Source organism: Nerophis lumbriciformis, linkage group LG06, assembly GCF_033978685.3.
Source record: "Nerophis lumbriciformis linkage group LG06, RoL_Nlum_v2.1, whole genome shotgun sequence".
In the NCBI taxonomy this organism is placed as follows: domain Eukaryota; kingdom Metazoa; phylum Chordata; class Actinopteri; order Syngnathiformes; family Syngnathidae; genus Nerophis; species Nerophis lumbriciformis.
Window position 1 is genome coordinate 8,020,766 of NC_084553.2, and position 22,930 is coordinate 8,043,695.

General features: G+C 35.7%; 1 protein-coding gene and 1 long non-coding RNA gene across 7 annotated transcripts in view; one reads left to right on the top strand and one right to left on the bottom strand.

The window, feature by feature from the left end:
* Nucleotides 1-22,545, bottom strand: part of LOC133608447 (uncharacterized) — a 34,660-nt gene extending 12,115 nt beyond the window's left edge. Inside the window, exon 1 of the long non-coding RNA XR_009815594.1 lies at nucleotides 22,417-22,545. This is a non-coding gene — a long non-coding RNA (uncharacterized lncRNA). The remainder of the gene's footprint in view (nucleotides 1-22,416) is intronic.
* Nucleotides 6,587-22,930, top strand: part of slc7a6 (solute carrier family 7 member 6) — a 63,753-nt gene continuing 47,409 nt past the window's right edge. The window contains exons 1-7 of one of the 6 annotated variants that reach the window (XM_061963677.2): nucleotides 6,587-7,028; nucleotides 7,096-7,221; nucleotides 9,336-9,480; nucleotides 9,542-9,665; nucleotides 14,132-14,235; nucleotides 16,774-16,870; nucleotides 17,326-17,475. In XM_061963677.2, the coding sequence (XP_061819661.1) occupies nucleotides 6,587-7,028; nucleotides 7,096-7,221; nucleotides 9,336-9,480; nucleotides 9,542-9,665; nucleotides 14,132-14,235; nucleotides 16,774-16,870; nucleotides 17,326-17,475 (1,188 nt within the window). Of the gene's footprint in view, nucleotides 7,029-7,095; nucleotides 7,222-9,335; nucleotides 9,699-14,131; nucleotides 14,236-16,773; nucleotides 16,871-17,325; nucleotides 17,476-22,930 lie in introns of all 6 variants that reach the window. The other 5 variants (XM_061963672.1, XM_061963674.1, XM_061963673.1 and 2 more) reach the window with 5 other exon arrangements.

Here is a 22,930-nt window from a genome sequence, read left to right on the forward strand (position 1 = left end):
TGAAACCAAAAACGACTTCTTGGGTACTGATTAATGCGAAGGGCTACCAGTTTGATACACACTTAAATAAATAAATATATTGTCATTTTGTAAGTTACACGTAAGTGTGATTTAAACAAGAATAGCTAAATAAATAAATTCATATACCGTATTTTCCGCACCATAAGCCGCCCTGGGTTATAAGCCGCGCCTTCAATGAACGGCATATTTCAAAACTTTGTCCACCTATAAGCCGCCCCGTGTTGTAAGCCGCATCTAACTGCGCTAAAGGAATGTCAAAAAAACAGTCAGATAGGTCAGTCAAACTTTAATAATATATTAAAAACCAGCGTGATGTGGGCGCGCATGGAGTCGTATATCAACATGGACGGAGCTGCGTGAAAAAAGCCACCCGGCCTCTTCGCGTAAACTTCCCTTAACCACTCGCTCATCTTTTCTTCATCCATCCCTTCGAGTTAGCTTTTATGATGACGCCGGCTGGAAAGGTCTCTTTTGGCAAGGTCTTCCTTTTGAATATCACCATGGGTGGAAGTTTCTGGCCATTAGCATGGCAAGCTAGAACCACAGTGAAGGATGACTTCTCATTCCCTGTGGTGCGAATATTCACCGTACGTGCTCCCGTTGTATCCACAGTGCGGTTCACAGGAATATCAAAAGTCAGTGGAACCTCGTCCATGTTGATAATGTTCTCTGGCCGGATCTTTTTTTCAGCTATCTTGTTTTTACAATATGCACGGAAAGTAGCCAGCTTTTCTTGAAAGTCTTTAGGCAGTTGCTGTGAAATAGTAGTCCGTGTGCGGATGGAGAGATTGCGTCTTTTCATGAACCGGAAACCTGTCGCTTAGTAGGAGCCATTTTGTGGTCTTTACAGATGTAAACACACAAAGGAAATGAAACGTAATATCCGCGCACTTCTTCTTCTTCTACGCGGGCGGGTGGTTGCTTACAGTAGAAGAAGAAGCGCTTCCTCTTCTATGGGGGCGGGTGCTTACCTTGGCGGTTGCTTGCGTAGAAGAAGAAGCACTTCCTCTTCTACGGGGAAAAAAGATGGCGGCTGTTTACCGTAGTTGCGAGACCGAAACTTTATGAAAATGAATCTTAATATTAATCCATATATAAAGCGCACCGGGTTATAAGCCGCACTGTCAGCTTTTGAGTAAATTTGTGGTTTTTAGGTGCGGCTAATAGTGCGGAAAATACGGTATATAAAAAAAAATGGGTATTTCTGTCTGTCATTCCGTCGTACATTTTTTTTTTCCTTTTACGGAAGGTTTTTTGTAGAGAATAAATGATGAAAAAAACACTTAATTGAACGGTTTAAAAGAGGAGAAAACAAGAAAAAATGTAAAATACAATTTTGAAGGCCAGGCTGTATATATATATATATATATATATATGTCTTAATAAGGTTATCCAAAAAATAGTGCTCGATACCGTAGTAGAGCGCAATATATGTATGTGTGGGGGAAAAAAATCACAAGACTATTTCATCTCTACAGGCCTGTTTCATGAGGGGGGGTACCCTCAATCATCAGGAGATTTTAATGGGAGCATTCGCATACCATGGTTTATATAGGGCACAGAGTGGGTGGGTACAGGCTGGCTTAGGGGCGTGGTGATTGGCTCATGTGTTACCTAGGAGGTGTTTCCGTCTATGGCGGCATGCTGTTACAATTTCGCTGCGCTTGTTGAGGGATGACAGGTCTGGACGGTAAATAATAAACAGTTTCTACAACCTATGCTTGAAAGAGAAACTGTTTATTATTTACCGTCCAGACCTGTCATCCCTCAACAAGCGCAGCGAAATTGTAACAGCATGCCGCCATAGACGGAAACACCTCCTAGGCAACACATGAGCCAATCACCACGCCCCTAAGCCAGCCTGTACCCACCCACTCTGTGCCCTATATAAACCATGGTATGCGAATGCTCCCATTAAAATCTCCTGATGATTGAGGGTACCCCCCCCTCATGAAACAGGCCTGTAGAGATGAAATAGTCTTGTGATTTTTTCCCACACATACATATATATATATATATATATATATATATATATATATATATATATATATATATATATATATATATATATATACATTGTCTTTATAATCCGTTTTGTGTTTAACATCAATTAACATTGATGTTCATCAACATTTAACATTGTCACGTTATCGATGGGAAAATTCATTTTTAGACAATATGATTTGCCTGAGCGGCTAGGAGACACCAAGAGTAAAAAGCGGTACAAAATGGATTCGAAAGGAAAGATTAAAAAATAAATAAATAAACACTTTTTTTTAACTTGGGACTTCCTGTGGCCCGGATTTTGGATGCTGGGGGGGCCGCTTTCGGCCTGCGGGCCATAGTTTGGGGACCCCTGTTTTAGAGTGTATCAGTCATTAAAATTAAAAAAAAAAAAAAATAATTAAAAATGCTAAAAATTATATATATATATTAATAATATAAATATTTTTAATACATTACACAAATGCTAAAAAATAATACATTTATATTTATATTTATTATTAATATATATTATTTGTATTATTTTTTTGGACACCCCTGACTTAATTACTCCAAAAAACTCAAATCAAACACAACAATTCTCTATTTTGAATACTTCAAGTAAAGCAAAGCATTGTGGGAAATGATGTGTTTCTCCACTGATTTCCATAATTTGACAGTTATGTAACATCAACATAAATAACTGTTTGGCAATAAATGCTTTTATTCATAATTATTGATGACAAATAGCCGTGAATAAGACTGAATGTGTACGTGAGGTTCATAGGAATAAACATGTAATAAATATTCTGGAATACAATTATCCTTCGTTTTTCACAGTTAATTGGTTCCGGACTTAATGATGTATTAGCTAAAAAAAAAACATAGTTAGAGCTTAAAAAAGTGTACAACTATTTATGAAATAACAGTTAAATAAATAAATAATAATAGTCCCCTTTGCACTCTTTTAATGCTGCCTGAGACTGGGCCAATCAGAGGCCACGATACTGAACAGTGTGCGCTTGTCTTACCTAGTTTTCTATGATAAAACTGCATAAAATACACAAACGAAACAATTTAAAAAATAAAATAAAAAACCTATAGATCTGAAGTTTTTATTTTTTTATTTTAAGGGGTTGAAAGTTTAAAATAAAAATATATATTTTATTGCTTTTGCCATAAAAAGGGTTAAAAGAGCATAAACATAGTTTATCTTCAATTTCGACTCTTTATAATTCAAAATTCAACCGACAAAAAGAAGAGAAAAACTAGCTTATTTGAATCTTTTTGAAAAAAATTAAAAAAAGAATTTATGGGACATCATTAGTAATTTATCCTGATTAAGATACATTTTAGAATTTTGATGACATGTTTTTAAATTGGTTCAAATCCAATCTGCACTTTGTTAGAATATTTAACAAATTGGACCAAGCTATATTTCTAACAAAGACAAATCAGTATTTCTTCTAGATTTTCCAGAATTTTTAAAAAAAAGAAATTCAAAATAATTTGAAATAAGATTTAAATTTGATTCTACAGATTTTCTAGATTTGCCAGAATAATTTTTTTGAATTTTAATCATAAAGAAATATTTCACAAATATTCTTCGTCGAAAAAAAAAACAGAAGCTAAAATATTTATTATTCTTTACAATAAAAAAATAAATACATTTACTTGAACATTGATTTAAATTGTCAGGAAAGAAGAGGAAGAAATTTAAAAGGTAAAAAGGTATATTTGTTTAAAAATCCTAAAATCATTTTTAAGGTTGTATTTTTTTCTCTAAAATTGTATTTCTAAAAGTAATAAGAAGCAAAGTAAAAAATAAATGAATTTATTCAAACAAGTGAAGACCCATCCATCCATCCATTTTCTACCGCTTATTCCAAGTGAAGACCAAGTCTTTAAAATATTTTCTTGGATTTTCAAATTCTATTTGAGTTTTGTCTCTTTTAGAATTAAAAATGTCAAGCAAAGCGAGACCAGCTTGCTAGTAAATAAATACAATTAAAAAAATAGAGGCAGCTCCGATGCATCGGTGTTGCCGGACCCATCACTACTAATTGGGAACAGGTGGGTGCCATGATTGGGTATAAAAACAGCTTCCCAAAAAATGCTCAGTCTTTCACAAGGAAGGATGGGGCGAGGTACACCCCTTTGTCCACAACTGCGTGAGCAAATAGTCAAACAGTTTAAGAACAACGTTTCTCAAAGTGCAATTGCAAGGAATTTAGGGATTTCAACATCTACGGTCCATAATATCATCAAAAGGTTCAGAGAATCTGGAGAAATCACTCCACGTAAGCGGCATGGCCGGAAACCAACATTGAATGACCGTGACCTTCCATCCCTCAGACGGCACTGTATCAAAAACCGACATCAATCTCTAAAGGATATCACCACATGGGCTCAGGAACACTTCAGAAAACCACTGTCACTAAATACAGTTGGTCGCTAAATCTGTAAGTGCAAGTTAAAGCTCTACTATGCAAAGCGAAAGCCTTTTATCAACAACACCCAGAAACGCCGCCGGCTTCTCTGGGCCCGAGATCATCTAAGATGGACTCATGCAAAGTGGAAAAGTGTTCTGTGGTCTGACGAGTCCACATTTCAAATTGTTTTTGGAAATATTCGACATCGTGTCATCCGGACCAAAGGGGAAGCGAACCATCCAGACTGTTATCGACGCAAAGTTCAAAAGCCAGCATCTGTGATGGTATGGGGGTGCATTAGTGCCCAAGGCATGGGTAACTTACACATCTGTGAAGGCACCATTAATGCTGAAAGGTACATACAGGTTTTGGAACAACATATACTGCCATCTAAGCGCCGTCTTTTTCATTGACGCCCCTGCTTATTTCAGCAACACAATGCCAAGCCACATTCAGCATGTGTTACAACAGCGTGGCTTCGTAAAAAAAGAGTGCGGGTACTTTCCTGGCCCGCCTGCAGTCCAGACCTGTCTCCCATCGAAAATGTGTGGCGCATTATGAAGCGTAAAATACGACAGCGGACTGTTGAACGACTGAAGCTCTACATAAAACAAGAATGGGAAATAATTCGACTTTCAAAGCTTCAACAATTAGTTTCCTCAGTTCCCAATTTCGACTCTTTATCATTCAAAATTCAACCGACAAAAAGAAGAGAAAAACTAGCTTATTTGAATCTTTTTGAAAAAATTAAAAAAATATGTTATGGAACATCATTAGTAATTTTTCCTGATTAAGATACATTTTAGAATTTTGATGACATGTTTTAAATTGGTTAAAATCCAATCTGCACTTTGTTAGAATATTTAACAAATTGGACCAAGCTATATTTCTAACAAAGACAAATCAGTATTTCTTCTAGATTTTCCAGAACAAAAATTTTAAAAGAAATTCAAAATACTTTGAAATAAAGCCATTTATCAACAACACCCAAAAACGCCGTTGGCTTCTCTGGGCCCGAGATCATCTAAGATGGACTCATGCAAAGTGGAAAAGTGTTCTGTGGTCTGACAAGTCCACATTTCAAATTTTTTTTTGGAAATATTCGACATCGTGTCATCCGCACCAAAGGGGAAGCGAACCATCCAGACTGTTATCGACGCAAAGTTCAAAAGCCAGCATCTGTGATGGTATGGGGGTGCATTAGTGCCCAAGACATGGGTAACTTACACATCTGTGAAGGCACCAGTAATGCTGAAAGGTACATACAGGTTTTGGAACAACATATGCTGCCATCTAAGCGCCGTCTTTTTCATGGACGCCCCTGCTTATTTCAGCAACACAAAGCCAAGCCACTCAGCACGTGTTACAACAGCGTGGCTTCGTAAAAAAAAAAGAGTGCGGGTACTTTCCTGGCCCGCCTGCAGTCCAGACCTGTCTCCCATCGAAAATGTGTGGCGCATTATGAAGCGTAAAATACGACAGCGGACTGTTGAACGACTGAAGCTCTACATAAAACAAGAATGGGGAAGAATTCCACTTTCAAAGCTTCAACAATTAGTTTCCTCAGTTCCCAAACGTTTATTGAGTGTTGTTAAAAGAAAAGGTGATGTAACACAGTGGTGAACATGCCCTTTCCCAACTACTTTGGCACGTGTTGCAGCCATGAAATTCTAAGTTTATTATTATTTGCAAAAAAAAATAAAGTTTATGAGTTTGAACATCAAATATTTTGTCTTTGTAGTGCATTCAATTGAATATGGGTTGAAAATGATTTGCAAATCATTGTATTCCGTTTATATTTACATCTAACACAATTTCCCAACTCATATGGAAACGGGGTTTGTAAAAAAAAAAACTTAAATATGTAGCATGCTAACAGTTAGCATGTATTAAGTATTACGTTATATGACTCTGAGGTGTTCGGCTGTAAAATTGGACAAAAAAGTTAGAATGCTAACAGTTAGCATGTGTCAAGTAGCAAGTCATATGACCTTCAGGTGTTAGGCTGCATAATTGGCTAAAAAAGTTAATGTTAGCATGTTACATTGTATTGTATTTAGTATGTTTAATGCAGAAAGTGTCTTCCATCCAGCAGTAGTCAGGACTGGGCATCAACACTCGCTGTGTTGGACAGAGACACCCCAGCCAACATGTCCGCCCAGGAAGCCCCGCCCAAGGAGAGCATGCAGCTGAAGAAGGAGATCTCGCTGCTGAACGGCGTCAGCCTCATCGTGGGCAACATGATCGGCTCGGGCATCTTCGTGTCGCCCAAGGGCGTGCTCATCTACAGCGCCTCCTACGGGCTGTCGCTGGTCATCTGGGCCATCGGCGGAGTCTTCTCGGTGGTGGGCGCCCTCTGCTACGCCGAGCTGGGCACCACCATCACCAAGTCGGGCGCGTCGTACGCGTACATCCTGGAGTCCTTCGGCGGCTTCATCGCCTTCATCCGCCTGTGGACGTCGCTGCTGATCATCGAGCCCACCAGCCAGGCCGTCATCGCCATCACCTTCGCCAACTACCTGGTGCAGCCGCTGTTCCCCACCTGCGAGCCGCCCTACGCCGCCTCCAGGCTCATCGCCGCCGCCTGCATCTGTAAGTCGCCGCGCCGTACCCCCCTCCCCGCCTTCTCGTCTCTTCACGCGGCGTCTCCTCTCCTCAGGCCTGCTCACCTTCATCAACTCGGCGTACGTGAAGTGGGGCACGCGCGTGCAGGACGTCTTCACCTACGCCAAGGTGGCCGCCCTCATCGTCATCATCATCACTGGCGCCGTCAAGCTGTGTCAAGGTGAGTCATCCTGCTGGCATAGAATGGGCGATACGGCCGGAAACCTGTGTATTTATGTATATTTTTTTGAATATTTATTTATTATTTTTTTTATATATATTTTTTAAATATATTTGTATTTATTTTTCTATTTTTTTTATAATTTAAATATTTTATATATTTATGTTTTATATATTTGTATATGTTTTTCAATTTTATTTTTTATAATTTAAATATTTTATATATTTATTTTAAAAAATGTTTTTCAATTTTTTTAATAATTTAAATATTTTATATTTTTTATATTTGTATTTATTTTTCAATTTAATTTTTTATAATTTAAGTATTTTATATATTTATATTTTCTATATTTTTTATTTATTTTTCAATTGTATTTTTTATAATTTAAATATTTATATATTTATTTAAAAAAAATGTTTTACATTTTTTTAAATAATTTAAATATTTTATATATTTATATTTTCTATATTTTTATTTATTTTTCAATTGTATTTTTTATCATTTAAATATTTATATATTTATTTAAAAAAATGTTTTTACATTTTTTAAATAATTAAAATATTTTATATATTTATATTTTTTATGTTTTTATTTATTTTTCAATAAAAAATGTTATCATTTAAATATTTTATATATTTATATTTTTCATATTTGTATTTATTTTTCAATTGTATTTTTTATAATTTAAATATTTTATATATATATATATATACATATATATATATATATATATTTTTTTTTTTTAATAATTCAAATATTTTATATATTTATATTTTTTATATTTGTATTTATTTTTTAATTTTTTATAATTTAAAGATTTTATATATTTATATTTTTTATATATTTTTTTATTTTTCAATTGTATTTTTTTATAATTTAAATATTTTATATATATATTTTTTTTAATTAAATTGTTTTAATAATTTTAACATTTTATATATTTATATTTTTTATATTTGTATTTATTTTTCAATAAAAAAAATTATAATTAAAAAATGTTATATATTTATATTTTGTATATTTGTATTTATTTTTCAATTGTATTTTTTATAATTTAAATATTTATATATTTATATTTTTATTTATTTTTCAATTAAATTTTTTTATAATTTAAATATTTTATATATTTATATTTTTTATATTTTTATTTATTTTTCAATTGAATTTTTTTATAATTTAAATATTTTATATATATATATATATATATATATATATATATATATATATATAAAAATTTAATAATTTTAATATTTTATATTTTTATTTATTTTTCAATTTAAATTTTCATAATTTAAATATTTTATATATTTATATTTTGTATATTTTTATTTATTTTTCAATTGTATTTTTTATGATTTAAATATTTTATATATTTATATTTTGTATATTTTTTATATTTTATTTTATATATATATATATATATATATATATATATATATATTTTTTTTTTTGTTCCTTTTTTTTTTTTTTTCTTTTAATGATTAAAACCCCCCACCACCTCCATCACCTTCCTTACGAGAGATCCACCCAGGAATGCCATATGAATCCCATCACTACTGGTGTGGTGTGATTGTATTATGGGAGAACTACAGAGTCGACAGGCTATGACGTCACGAGGTGCGACGGAGCGGGAGACAGTGTGGGAGTGAGTTAGAGAGCGAGACACCTGTTGTGATTGAGCTAATAAAAGTATCCACGTTATAAAGTACAGCTGGCCTCACGTATGTAATTCAGTAACTCGACAACTGGGAGTCAGCGATCCTCACCTCCATGGAGGAAAATAAACTGTTTCTTACAAGTAGGCATTATCACTGGAGGATGAGGAATAGATCAACATGCTACACTACACACTGTAGGAGGCTAAGCTAACCACTAACGGGCCCGTTCGTCGCAGTTTACCCGACACGTGAAACGTGACAAAATGGCCCTAGAGTGTTGAATATCTTAAAATGTGTTTTGTGGCAGTTTCAACGTTGACCACAGAGTGGCGCTTTCCATCATTTTCAGCAGACTGCTTTGCAAAATGGTTAACCGCCAGACTGGAAGCTTCTATGATGACAGTAAGGGGCCCCAGCGCCCCCTAGAGGTGACATGTGATTGTGTCTCCGCCGCAGGTTCCACCGCCAACTTCGACTCCTCCTTCCAGGGCTCGTCCACAGACGCGGGAAACATCGCCCTGGCGCTCTACTCGGCGCTCTTCTCCTACTCGGGCTGGGACACGCTCAACTTTGTCACCGAGGAGATCAAAAACCCAGAAAGGTTTGTTGTTGTTGTCTCCTGTTTCCTCGTCCGCCTGACGTCTCACGCGGTGACGCCGCAGGAACCTTCCGCTGGCCATCGCCATCTCCATGCCCATCGTCACCGTCATCTACATCCTGACCAACGTGGCGTACTACGCCGTGCTGGACATGAGCGCCATACTGGCCAGCGACGCCGTGGCCGTGGTGAGGAGGTACACGCGCCGGCCGCTACATTAGGTACACCTGCTCCTGCCAATTGCTTGGTTATCGTGCGTGCATTGCGTCATCCTGACCCCGCCCCCCTTACAGCACATGACCCAATATTGTCTGAGTCATACGAAGGATGTGGAATTGCAATTACAGGAAGTGGAATTCAATCACGCCACATTTTGAAAATACTATTACAAAAAACAAAAAAACATAGAAAAGCAAACAGTTGCAATGTCGACTATAATAACACAAAACTATCTTTTGAACTGTCTTTGCTCCAAAAATATGAATGATGTTATTGACATATTTAAGGCTGCAATTACTTCACATCAAATATTACACTTTGAAATATTTTTTGGGGGGGAAAATATTGCATATTTTGTGTTTTTTGCCATTAAAAAACAGTTTTTTTTAAAGGGTTAAAAAGAGCATAAAAATAAAAAGTTTATATCAACAGATCTAAAGTTGATCTAGAGATTTAAGGAAGTGTCTCAGTCATTAAAATATATTTAAAAAATAAATAAATTTAACAGCTAAAAATAATATATATTAATTTTTTTTTTTCATATATTAAAAACATGCTACAAATAATACATATATATTTATATTTATTATTAACATATATTATTTTTAGCTTTTAAATTAATTTTTCTTTTTAGCTTTTTTTAATTTTTTGTATTTTACATTTAACAAAAAGAGCATAAAAATAAAAAGTTTATATCAACAGATGTAAAGTTGATCTAGAGATTTAAGAAAGTGTCTCAGTCATTAAAATATAAAAAAAAAAATTAAAAAAAATTTAACAGCTAAAAATAATATATATTAATAATATATTTTTTTCATATATTGAAAACATGCTACAAATAATACATATATATTTATATTTATTATTAATATATATTATTTTTAGCTTTTAAATTATTATTTTTTTTTAGCTTATTTTAATTTTTTGTATTTTATATTTAACAAAAAGAGCATAAAAATAAAAAGTTTATATCAACAGATCTAAAGTTGATCTAGAGATTTAAGAAAGTGTCTCAGTCATTAAAATATATTAAAAAAAATAAAAAAAATTTAACAGCTAAAAATAATATATATTAATAATATATTTTTTCATATATTAAAAACATGCTACAAATAATACATATATATTTATATTTATTATTAATATATATTATTTTTAGCTTTTAAATTTTTATTTTTATTTTTTTTTAGCTTATTTTTATTTTTTGTATTTTATATTTAACAAAAAGAGCATAAAAATAAAAACTTTATATCAACAGATCTAAAGTTGATCTAGAGATTTTAGAGCAGGGGTCCCCAAAATTTTTGACTCGGGGGCCGCATTGGGTTAAAAAAATTTGGCCAGGCTATATATATATATATATATATATACACACACATTGTCTTTATAATCCGTTTTGTCATTTAACATCAATTAACATTGGTGTTCATCAACATTTAACATTGTCACGTTATCGACGGGAAAATTCATTTTTAGACAATATGATTTGCCTGAGCGGCTAGGAGACACCAAGAGTAACAAGCAGTAGAAAATGGATTAGAAAGGAAAGATTAAAAAAATAAAAAATAAATAAATAAACACTTTTTTCCTGTGGGCCGGATTTTGGATGCTGGGGGGCAGCATTCGGCCCGCGGGCCGTAGTTTGGGGACCCCTGTTTTAGAGTGTATCAGTCATTAAAATGTAAAAAAAAAAAAAAATTAAAAATGCTAAAAATTATATATATATATTAATAATATAAATATGTTTAATACATTACACATATGCTAAAAAATAATACATTTATATTTATATTTATTATTAATATATATTATTTGTAGCTTTTTTTGGACACCCCTGACTTAATTACTCCAAAAAACTCAAATCAAACACAACAATTCTCTATTTTGAATACTTCAAGTAAAGCAAAGCATTCTGGGAAATGCTGTGTTTCTCCACTGATTTCCATAATTTGACAGTTATGTAACATCAACATAAACAACTGTTTGGCAATAAATGCTTTTATTCCTAATTATTGATGACAAATAGCCGTGAATAAGACTGAATGTGTACGTGAGGTTCATAGGAATAAACATGTAATAAATATTCTGGAATACAATTATCCTTCGTTTTTCACAGTTAATTGGTTCCGGACTTAATAATGTATTAGCTTAAAAAAACCATAGCTAGAGCTAAAAAAAGTGTACAACTGTTTATGAAATAACACTGTTATAGTCTCCTTTGCACTCTTTTAATGCTGCCTGAGACTGGGCCAATCAGAGGCCACGATACTGAACAGTGTGCGCTGGTCTTACCTAGTTTGCCATAAAAACAAAGTTTTCTATGATAAAACTGCATAAAACACACAAACAAAACAATTTAAAAAATAAAATAAAAAACTTATAGATCTGAAGTAGATTTTTTTTATTTTAAGGGGTTGAAAGTTTAAAATAAAAAATATATATGTTATTGCTTTTGCCATAAAAAGGGTTAAAAAGAGCATAAAAATGAAAAATGTATATCATCAGATTTAAAGTTGATCTAGAGATTTAAGGAAATGTCTCAGTCATTAAAATGTAAAAAAAAAATTTAAAAAAATTTCAAGCTAAAAATAATATATATTAATAATATATATATTTTTTTCATATATTGAAAAATGTTTACAAATAATACATATTTATATTCTTAATATATATTATTTTTAGCTTTTTTAATTTTTTGTGTTTTACATTTAACAAAAAGAGCATAAAAATAAAAACTTGATATCAACAGATCTAAAGTTGATCTAGAGATTTTAGAGAGTGTATCAGTCATTAAAATGTAAAAAAAAAAAAAAAAAATTTAGAAATGCTAAAAATAATACATTAATAATATAAATATTTTTTTATATATTTCACAAATGCTAAAAAAAAAAAAACACATATATATTTATATTTATTATTAATATATATTATTTGTTGCTTTTTTTGGACACCCCTGACATAATTACTCAAAAAAACTCAAATCAAACATAACAATTCTCTATTTTGAATACTTCAAGTAAAGCAAAGTTGATCGAAAAATTTAAGCAAGTGTCTCAGTCATTAAAAGGTAAAAAAAAAAATGTTTTTAAAAAGCTAAAAATAATATATATTAATAATATATGTTTTCATATATTAAAAAAATGCTACAAATAATACATATATATATTTATATTTATTATTAATATATATTATTTTGAGCTTTTTTTAATTTTTGTATTTTACATTTAACAAAAAGAGCATAACAATAAAAATTTAATATCAACAGATCTAAAGTTGATCTAGAGATTTTAGAGAGTGTATCAGTCATTAAAATGTAAAAAAAAAAAAAAAAAAAAAAAAATGCTAAAAATAATATATTAATAATATAAATATTTTTAATATATTTCACAAATGCTAAAAAATAATACATATATATTTATATTTATTAATATATATTATTTGTAGCTTTTTTTGGGCAATAAATGCCAAATCTGAAGTTGATTTTTTTTATTTTAAGGGGTTCAAAGTTTAAAAAATATATATATATTTTTTTTTTTATTGCTTTTGCCATAAAAAGGGTTAAAAAGAGCATACAAATTAAAAATGTAAATCAACAGATTTAAAGTTGATCTAGAGATTTAAGGAAATGTCTCAGTCATTAAAATAAAACTAAAAAAAATAACAATTTAAAAGATAAAAATAATATATATTAATAATATATATATTATTTCATACACTAAAAACATGCTACAAATAATACATATATATATTCATATTTATTTTTATTTTTTTTAGCGTTTTTAATTTTTTGTATTTCACATTTAACAAAAAGAAACTTTATATCAACAGATCTAAAGTTGATCTAGAAATTTTAGAGAGTGTATCAGTCATTAAAATGTAAAAAAAAAAATGTTTTAATTCAAAAATGCTAAAAAACAATATATATTACCGTATTTTCCGCACTATAAGGCGCACCGTATAAGGCGCACCTTCAATAAATGGCCTATTTTAAAACTTAGTTCATATATAAGGCGCACCGCATTATAAGGCGCATAGAATAGATGCTATTGCGAGACCTGTTGTGGCTCAATATTGGTCCATATATAAGGCGCACCGGATTATAAAGTGCACTGTCAGCTTTTGAGAAAATTGGAGGTTTTTAGGTGCGCCTTATAGTGCGGAGAATACAGTGGTAATATAAATATTTGTAATATATTACACAAATAATACTGAACAGTGAGCCTAGTGAGCCAATACTACTGCAGTATTGACCTTTTTTTTTTTCTTCTTATTTTAGGCATGAAAATTACCTAATTTAGGACACAAAAATGTTTAAAAAATATATATTAATAATAATAATAATCCTAAAGGGAGTTTTGATGGGATGAGAGGATGCAGGTGTACCTAATGATGTGGCTCCATGTGCTAAAATGGCTGACGGCCGCGTCCTGTGTAGACCTTCGCCGACCATACGCTGGGCGTGATGAGTTGGACCATCCCCATTGCCGTGGCGCTGTCCTGCTACGGCGGCCTCAACGCCTCCATCATCGCCGCATCCAGGTAAAGGACGCTGTGTCATGTCCTCCATGTTATGCTGTGTCATGTCCTCCATGTTATGCTGTGTCATGTCCTCCATGTTGTGCCGAGTCACGTCCTCCATGTTGTGCCGAGTCACGTCCTCCATGTTGTGCCGAGTCATGTCCTCCATGTTGTGCCGAGTCACGTCCTCCATGTTGTGCCGAGTCATGTCCTCCATGTTATGTGCTGAGTCACGTCCTCCATGTTATGTGCCGAGTCATGTCCTCCATGTTGTGCCGAGTCATGTCCTCCATGTTATGTGCCGAGTCATGTCCTCCATGTTGTGCCGAGTCATGTCCTCCATGTTATGTGCCGAGTCATGTCCTCCATGTTGTGCCGAGTCATGTCTTCCATGTTATAATGAGTCATGTCCTCCATGTTGTGCCGAGTCACGTCCTCCATGTTGTGCCGAGTCATGTCCTCCATGTTGTGCTGAGTCTTGTCCTCCATGTTGTGCCAAGTCATGTCCTCCATATTGTTATGAGTCATGTCCTCCATATTGTGCCGAGTCATGTCCTCCATGTTGTGCCGAGTCATGTCCTCCATGTTATGTGCTGAGTCACGTCCTCCATGTTGTGCTGAGTCACGTCCTCCATGTTGTGCTGAGTCACGTCCTCCATGTTGTGCCGAGTCATGTCCTCCATGTTGTGCCGAGTCATGTCCTCCATGTTGTGCCGTGTCACGTCCTCCATGTTGTGCCGTGTCACGTCCTCCATGTTGTGCCGAGCCACGTCCTCAATGTTGTGCCGAGTCATGTCCTCCATATTGTTATGAGTCATGTCCTCCATGTTGTGCCGAGTCTTGTCCTCCATGATGTGCCGAGTAATGTCCTCCATGTTGTGCCTAGTCTTGTCCTTCATGTTGTGCCAAGTCATGTCCTCCATATTGTTATGAGTCATGTCCTCCATATTGTGCCGAGTCATGTCCTCCATGTTGTGCCGAGTCACGTCCTCCATGTTGTGCCGAGTCATGTCCTCCATGTTATGTGCTGAGTCACGTCCTCCATGTTATGTGCCGAGTCATGTCCTCCATGTTGTGCCGAGTAATGTCCTCCATGTTGTGCCGAGTCATGTCCTCCATGTTGTGCCGAGTCGTGTCCTCCATGTTATGCTGTCACGTACTCCATGTTGTGCTGAGTCATGTCCTCCATGTTGTGCAGAGTCACGTCCTCCATGTTGTGCCGAGTCATGTCCTCCATGTTGTGCCGAGTCACGTCCTCCATGTTGTGCCATGTCACGTCCTCCATGTTGTGCCGAGTCACGTCCTCCATGTTGTGCCGAGCCACGTCCTCAATGTTGTGCCGAGTCATGTCCTCCATGTTGTGCCGAGTCATGTCCTCCATGTTGTGCCGAGTCATGTCCTCCATATTGTTATGAGTAATGTCCTCCATGTTGTGCCGAGTCATGTCCTCCATGTTGTGCCGAGTCATGTCCTCCATGTTGTGCCGAGTAATGTCCTCCATGTTGTGCCGAGTAATGTCCTCCATGTTGTGCCGAGTCATGTCCTCCATGTTGTGCCGAGTCACGTCCTCCATGTTGTGCCGAGTCATGTCCTCCATGTTGTGCCGAGTCATGTCCTCCATGTTGTGCCGAGTCACGTCCTCCATTTTATGCCGAGTCACGTCCTCCATGTTGTGCCGAGTCACGTCCTCCATGTTGTGCCGAGCCACGTCCTCCATGTTGTGCCGAGCCACGTCCTCCATATTATGCCGAGCCACGTCCTCCATGTTGTGCCGAGTCATGTCCTCCATGTTGTGCCGAGTCACGTCCTCCATGTTGTGCCGAGTCATGTCCTCCATGTTTTGCCGAGTCATGTCCTCCATTTTGTGCCGAGTCATGTCCTCCATATTGTTATGAGTCATGTCCTCCATGTTGTGCCGAGTAAAGTCCTCCATGTTGTGCCGAGTCATGTCCTCCATGTTATGTGCCGAAAAATGTCCTCCATGTTGTGCCGAGTCACGTCGTCTATGTTATGTGCCGAGTAATGTCCTCCATGTTATGCTGAGTCATGTCCTCCATGTTGTGCCAAGTCACGTCCTACATGTTGTGCCGAGTCATGTCCTCCATGTTGTGCCGAGCCACGTCCTCCATGTTATGCCGAGCCACCTCCTCCATGTTGTGCCGAGTCATGTCCTCCATGTTGTGCCGAGTCATGTCCTCCATGTTATGTGCCGAGTCATGTCCTCCATGTTGTGCCGAGTAATGTCCTCCATGTTGTACCGAGTCATGTCCTCCATGTTATGTGCCGAGTAATGTCCTCCATGTTGTGCCGAGTCACGTCCTCCATGTTATGTGCCGAGTAATGTCCTCCATGTTATGCTGAGTCATGTCCTCCATGTTGTGCCAAGTCACGTCCTACATGTTGTGCTGAGTCATGTCCTCCATGTTGTGCCAAGTCACGTCCTACATGTTGTGCTGAGTCATGTCCTCCATGTTGTGCTGAGTCATGTCTTCCATGTTGTGCCGAGCCATGTCCTCCATGTTGTGCCGAGTCACGTCCTCCATGTTGTGCCGTGTCCAGGTTGTTCTTCGTGGGTTCCCGCGAGGGACACCTCCCCGACGCCTTGTCCATGATCCACATGCGGAGGTTCACGCCCGTTCCTGCTCTCATCTTCAACGTAGGAACACAATCTGCCTTTTCCCCCAATGCTAACGTTCTATGCTAGCACGCTAACGTTCTATGCTAAAAACCATGGCTATTAAGATTTGCTGCCTACTTGTGAGCCAGAAAGATACTTGGACCGTGGCTCCGCAGAGAATCGCAGCTACTTTTGTTTTAGCAATTGAATACAGACCTGTAGGCAGAGAATTGCAGCTACTTTTGTTTTAGCAATTGAATACAGACCAGTAGGCAAAGAATTGCAGCTACTTTTGTTTTAGCAATTGAATACAGACCTGTATGCTTACTGTGTTGCCAACCTTCTACATACAGACTGAATAACATTGGCCCTAATACTGAGCCTTGGGGGCCTCCAGCAGAGCAAGTGAGATAGGATGTACCGCTTGTTTTCTGTCTGTTGGTGGGCACTACACCCTGTTTCACTACAAGCGTTGACCTCCGTCTTCTGCCCAGTGCGTCATGGCGCTGATCTACTTGGCCGTGGAGGACGTCTTCCAGCTCATCAACTACTACAGCTTCAGCTACTGGTTCTTCATGGGCTTGTCCATCGCGGGACAGATCTACCTCCGCTGGAAGCAGCCCGACCGCCTGCGACCACTCAAAGTAAGGCCACGGTAGCCGAGGTCCAAAGTTCAAGGAGTATTTTCTAGTCCGCACTCTACCTGTCTTCTAACGATAAGGTATTGGCCGAGGCAAGAACAGACCGATATATTCATTGTGTGACAAGGTAGCTCGAAAAAAAAAGGTCACTTCGGTTTCTCATCCGCGCTCGAGCCGACACCATTCGCAACCGATCAGCTTCCAACGTCGAATGATCTTTGTTCTGTCAAAGCCAGAACACAATGTGTTTTGAATAATATTGTTTCTGAATGATGTCAGAATAATGTTGCATGTTTCTATTCAGCACTCTGGCCGTCACAATTATGATCTCAATCGCTCTACTTCCAACTTTAAAGGATTCTTGCTCCGTCAAAGCAAGAACGCAGTTGGTTTTTTAATATTACAGTGCAAGGTGCTTTGGGTCAATGTCGGTTCATGTTTCTAGTCAGCATTTTAGCCATCACAATTAGTTATCAGTCTGTCAAACATTAAATCTACTTACATTTTTAAGAGATTATTGTTCTGGCAAAGTAGGAATCCAGTTGGTTTTTAATATTACATTCCAAGAAGATCCAGGTTTTTAAGGTCACTGGTCAAATCAGTACATATTTCTAGTCAGCATTCTAGCCATCACAATTAATAATTAATTTTTACTTCTAACATCAAATCTACTTCAATTTTTAAAAGATTATTGTTCTTGAATCCAGATGTTTCCGAGAAGGCCTAAGTCTTCAAGGTCAAATCAGTAAGTTTCTAGTCGGCGCTCTTTTCGCCACAATACCTACTTCAGTCGCTCTACTTCAAACTCAAAATGATTCTTGTTCTATCAAAGCAAGAACACGGTTGGTTTTTAATACTACAGTGCAAGGTGCTTTGGGTCAAGTCAAATCGGTTCATGTTTCTAGTCAGCATTTTAGTCATCACAATTAGTTATCAATCTGTCAAACATTAAATCTACTTACATTTTTAAGAGATTATTGTTCTGGCAAAGTAGGAACCCAGTTGGTTTTTAATATTACAGTCCAAGAAGATCCAGGTTTTTAAGGTCACTGGTCAAATCAGTGCATATTTCTAGTCAGCATTCTAGCCATCACAATTATTAATTATTTTATACTTTAAACATCAAGTCTACTTCAATTTTTAAAAGATGATTGTTCTTGAATCCTGTTGTTTCCGAGAAGGCCTAAGTCTTCGAGGTCAAATCAGTAAGTTTCTAGTCGGCGCTCTTTCCGCAACAATACCTACCTCAGTGGCTTTACTTCAAACTCAAAACGATTTTTGTTCTATCAAAGCAAGAACGCAGTTGGTTTTTAATACTACAGTGCAAGGTGCTTTGGCTCAAGTCAAATTGGTTCATATTTCTAGTCAGCATTTTAGCCATCACAATTAGTTATCAATCTGTCAAACATTAAATCTACTTACATTTTTAAGAGATTATTGTTCTAGCAAAGTAGGAACCCAGTTGGTTTTTAATATTACAGTCCAAAGTAGATCCAGGTTGTTAAGGTCACCGGTTAAATCAGTACATATTTCTAGTCAGCATTCTAGCCATCACAATTATTAATTAATTTTTACTTTAAACATAAAATCTACTTCAATTTCTGTTCTTGAATCCAGTTGTTTCCAAGAAGGCCTAAGTCTTCGAGGTCAAATCAGTAAGTTTCTAGTCGGCGCTCTTTCCGCAACAATACCTACCTCAGTGGCTTTACTTCAAACTCAAAACGATTTTTGTTCTATCAAAGCAAGAACGCAGTTGGTTTTTAATACTACAGTGCAAGGTGCTTTGGGTCAAGTCAAATCGGTTCATGTTTCTAGTCAGCATTTTAGCCATCAAATTAGTTATCAATCTGTCAAACATTAAATCTACTCACATTTTTAAGAGATTATTGTTCTGGCAAAGTAGGAACCCAGCTGGTTTTTAATATTACAGTCCAAGAAGATCCAGGTTTTTAAGGTCACTGGTCAAATCAGTGCATATTTCTAGTCAGCATTCTAGCCATCACAATTATTAATTAATTTATACTTTAAACATCAAATCTACTTCAATTTTTAAAAGATGATTGTTCTTGAATCCTGTTGTTTCCAAGAAGGCCTAAGTCTTTGAGGTCAAATCAGTAAGTTTCTAGTCGGCGCTCTTTCCGCAACAATACCTACCTCAGTGGCTTTACTTCAAACTCAAAACGATGTTTGTTCTATCAAAGCAAGAACGCAGTTGGTTTTTAATACTACAGTGCAAGGTGCTTTGGGTCAAGTCAAATCGGTTCATGTTTCTAGTCAGCATTTTAGCCATCAAATTAGTTATCAATCTGTCAAACATTAAATCTACTTACATTTTTAAGAGATTATTGTTCTAGCAAAGTAGGAACCCAGTTGGTTTTTAATATTACAGTCCAAGAACATCCAGGTTTTTAAGGTCACTGGTCAAATCAGTGCATATTTCTAGTCAGCATTCTAGCCATCACAATTATTAATTATTTTATACTTTAAACATCAAATCTACTTCAATTTTTAAAAGATGATTGTTCTTGAATCCTGTTGTTTCCGAGAAGGCCTAAGTCTTCGAGGTCAATTCAGTAAGTTTCTAGTCGGCGCTCTTTCCGCAACAATACCTACCTCAGTGGCTTTACTTCAAACTCAAAACGATTTTTGTTCTATCAAAGCAAGAACGCAGTTGGTTTTTAATACTACAGTGCAAGGTGCTTTGGGTCAAGTTAAATCGGTTCATGTTTCTAGTCAGCATTTTAGCCATCAAATTAGTTATCAATCTGTCAAACATTAAATCTAATTACATTTTTAAGAGATTATTGTTCTGGCAAAGTAGGAACCCAGTTGTTTTTTAATATTACAGTCCAAGAACATCCAGGTTTTTAAGGTCACTGGCCAAATCAGTGCATATTTCTAGTCAGTATTCTAGCCATCACAATTATTAATTATTTTATACTTTAAACATCAAATCTACTTCAATTTTTAAAAGATGATTGTTCTTGAATCCTGTTGTTTCCGAGAAGGCCTAAGTCTTCGAGGTCAATTCAGTAAGTTTCTAGTCGGCGCTCTTTCCGCAACAATACCTACCTCAGTGGCTTTACTTCAAACTCAAAACGATGTTTGTTCTATCAAAGCAAGAACGCAGTTGGTGTTTAATACTACAGTGCAAGGTGCTTTGGGTCAAGTCAAATCGGTTCATATTTCTAGTCAGCATTTTAGCCATCACAATTAGTTATCAATCCATCAAACTTTAAATCTACTTAAATTTTTAAGAGATTATTGTTCTGGCAAAGTAGGAACCCAGTTGTTTTTTAATATTACAGTCCAAGAAGATCCAGGTTGTTAAGGTCACCGGTTAAATCAGTACATATTTCTCGTCAGCATTCTAGCCATCACAATTATTAATTCATTTTTACTTTAAACATCAAATCTACGTCAATTTTTGTTCTTGAATCCAGTTGTTTCGAAGAAGGCCTAAGTCTTCGAGGTCAAATCAGTAAGTTTCTAGTCGGCGCTCTTTCCGCAACAATACCTACCTCAGTGGCTTTACGTCAAACTCAAAACGATGTTTGTTCTATCAAAGCAAGAACACAGTTGGTTTTTAATACTACAGTGCAAGGTGCTTTGGGTCAAGTCAAATCGGTTCATGTTTCTAGTCAGCATTTTAGCCATCAAATTAGTTATCAATCTGTCAAACATTAAATCTACTTACATTTTTAAGAGATTATTGTTCTAGCAAAGTAGGCACCCAGCTGTTTTTTAATATTACAGTCCAAGAAGATCCAGGTTTTTAAGGTCACTGGTCAAATCAGTGCATATTTCTAGTCAGCATTCTAGCCATCACAATTTTCAATTATTTTATACTTTAAACATCAAATCTACTTCAATTTTTAAAAGATGATTGTTCTTGAATCCTGTTGTTTCCGAGAAGGCCTAAGTCTTCGAGGTCAATTCAGTAAGTTTCTAGTCGGCGCTCTTTCCGCCACAATACCTACCTCAGTCGCTCTACTTCAAACTCAAAACGATTTTTGTTCTATCAAAGCAAGAACCCGGTTGGTTTTGAATACTACAGTTCAAGGTGCTTCAGTTCGCTGAGGTTGAAGGCTAAATGTGTTCATATTTCTAGTCAGCATTCTATCCATCACAATTATAAATTTTTACTTGAAAAATGTTGATTTACCTAAATTTTTAAGAGATTCTTGTTTTGTCGATGCAAGAACCCAGCTGTTTTTAATATTACTGTCCCAGAAGCCCTCGGTCAGGGGTGTAAAACTAAGTTTCACTGGGGGCCACATCAGTGTAATGACTGCCCTCTGAGGGCCTTTTGTAAATGTGAATAACTTATAAATATACATTTATAAGGATTCATCTCATGATATTATACAATTGCCTATGCATTTTGTTATTATTATTATTATTTTTTTACATACGCTATGACAATAAAGATGCACTTTTAGTACACAAAGCAGAACGATGGATTGGCGTGCGCATGCGTGCACACACAACCGGAAAAGAGAAACGTGTTGGCATTAAATGGGAAAGAAATCAGTCTTTTTATTTATTTATTTACATCATTTAAAAGTCTACTTTTTGTCAGGCCGCAGACATAGATTTAAGATACAGTAAGTGCCTCGTTTTTAAAAAAAATCAACATTTTAAAAAACAAAAATTTAACAAACTCCGTGCGTCATTAATTGCAATGACAGAAGAGTGAAAGTTGTTAAAAATGTGGCGGTAATATTCCATGATTTTTTTTTAAGTCTATCCGTTGTTAATGTTTATATTCTTGTTCCATTTTATTCATAATTAAGCTATTTTTTTTAAGAATATCACAAAAAAAAAAAAAGGAAATCCAGGAAGTGACGTAGCCTTCGGGCATGCGTGATCGAGTCGTGTTAGCTCGCTCGGTACTTAGCTTGCTTTTCAGCCCACTCAAAACGTCACAAATAATACACTTACCGACCTTGGCGTTAGACATTTCAGCATTATCAATAAGTAAATGCCATTTAAACCCGTAGATGTGCCTCTCAGTCTTGTGGCAACAACGGGATGTCTGCTGATCTTCAAAATAAAAGCTCAACATCGTGGCAGGAAATACCAAAATAAAGCCGTTCAAAAATAAATACGAAGCGAAGCCAAAACAGATTACAAGATGTGGATTTTGATAAAAGTCACACATAAATACAAACATATATATTTTCTCGTTATATGTTACACTACTTGCTATATAGCGCGTCTATTTGAAATGAAAGCGTGTTGTATGGCATTCCCAGAATCCTTTGCGTGCAACCCCACCAAATAGTGAACTAAAGCTAGAAGACAGGCGGCTAAAATGTGTTGATATATTTAAGGTGGCACTGCGTTGTCTGTGAATGTGATTGGATGTCATCAGTTGTTGTTGGTTAATTAAAGTGTGCCACCTTAAGACCGTGTGTTACCTCGGTGTGGCTGGGAATGTCCTTGGCCACAGTAC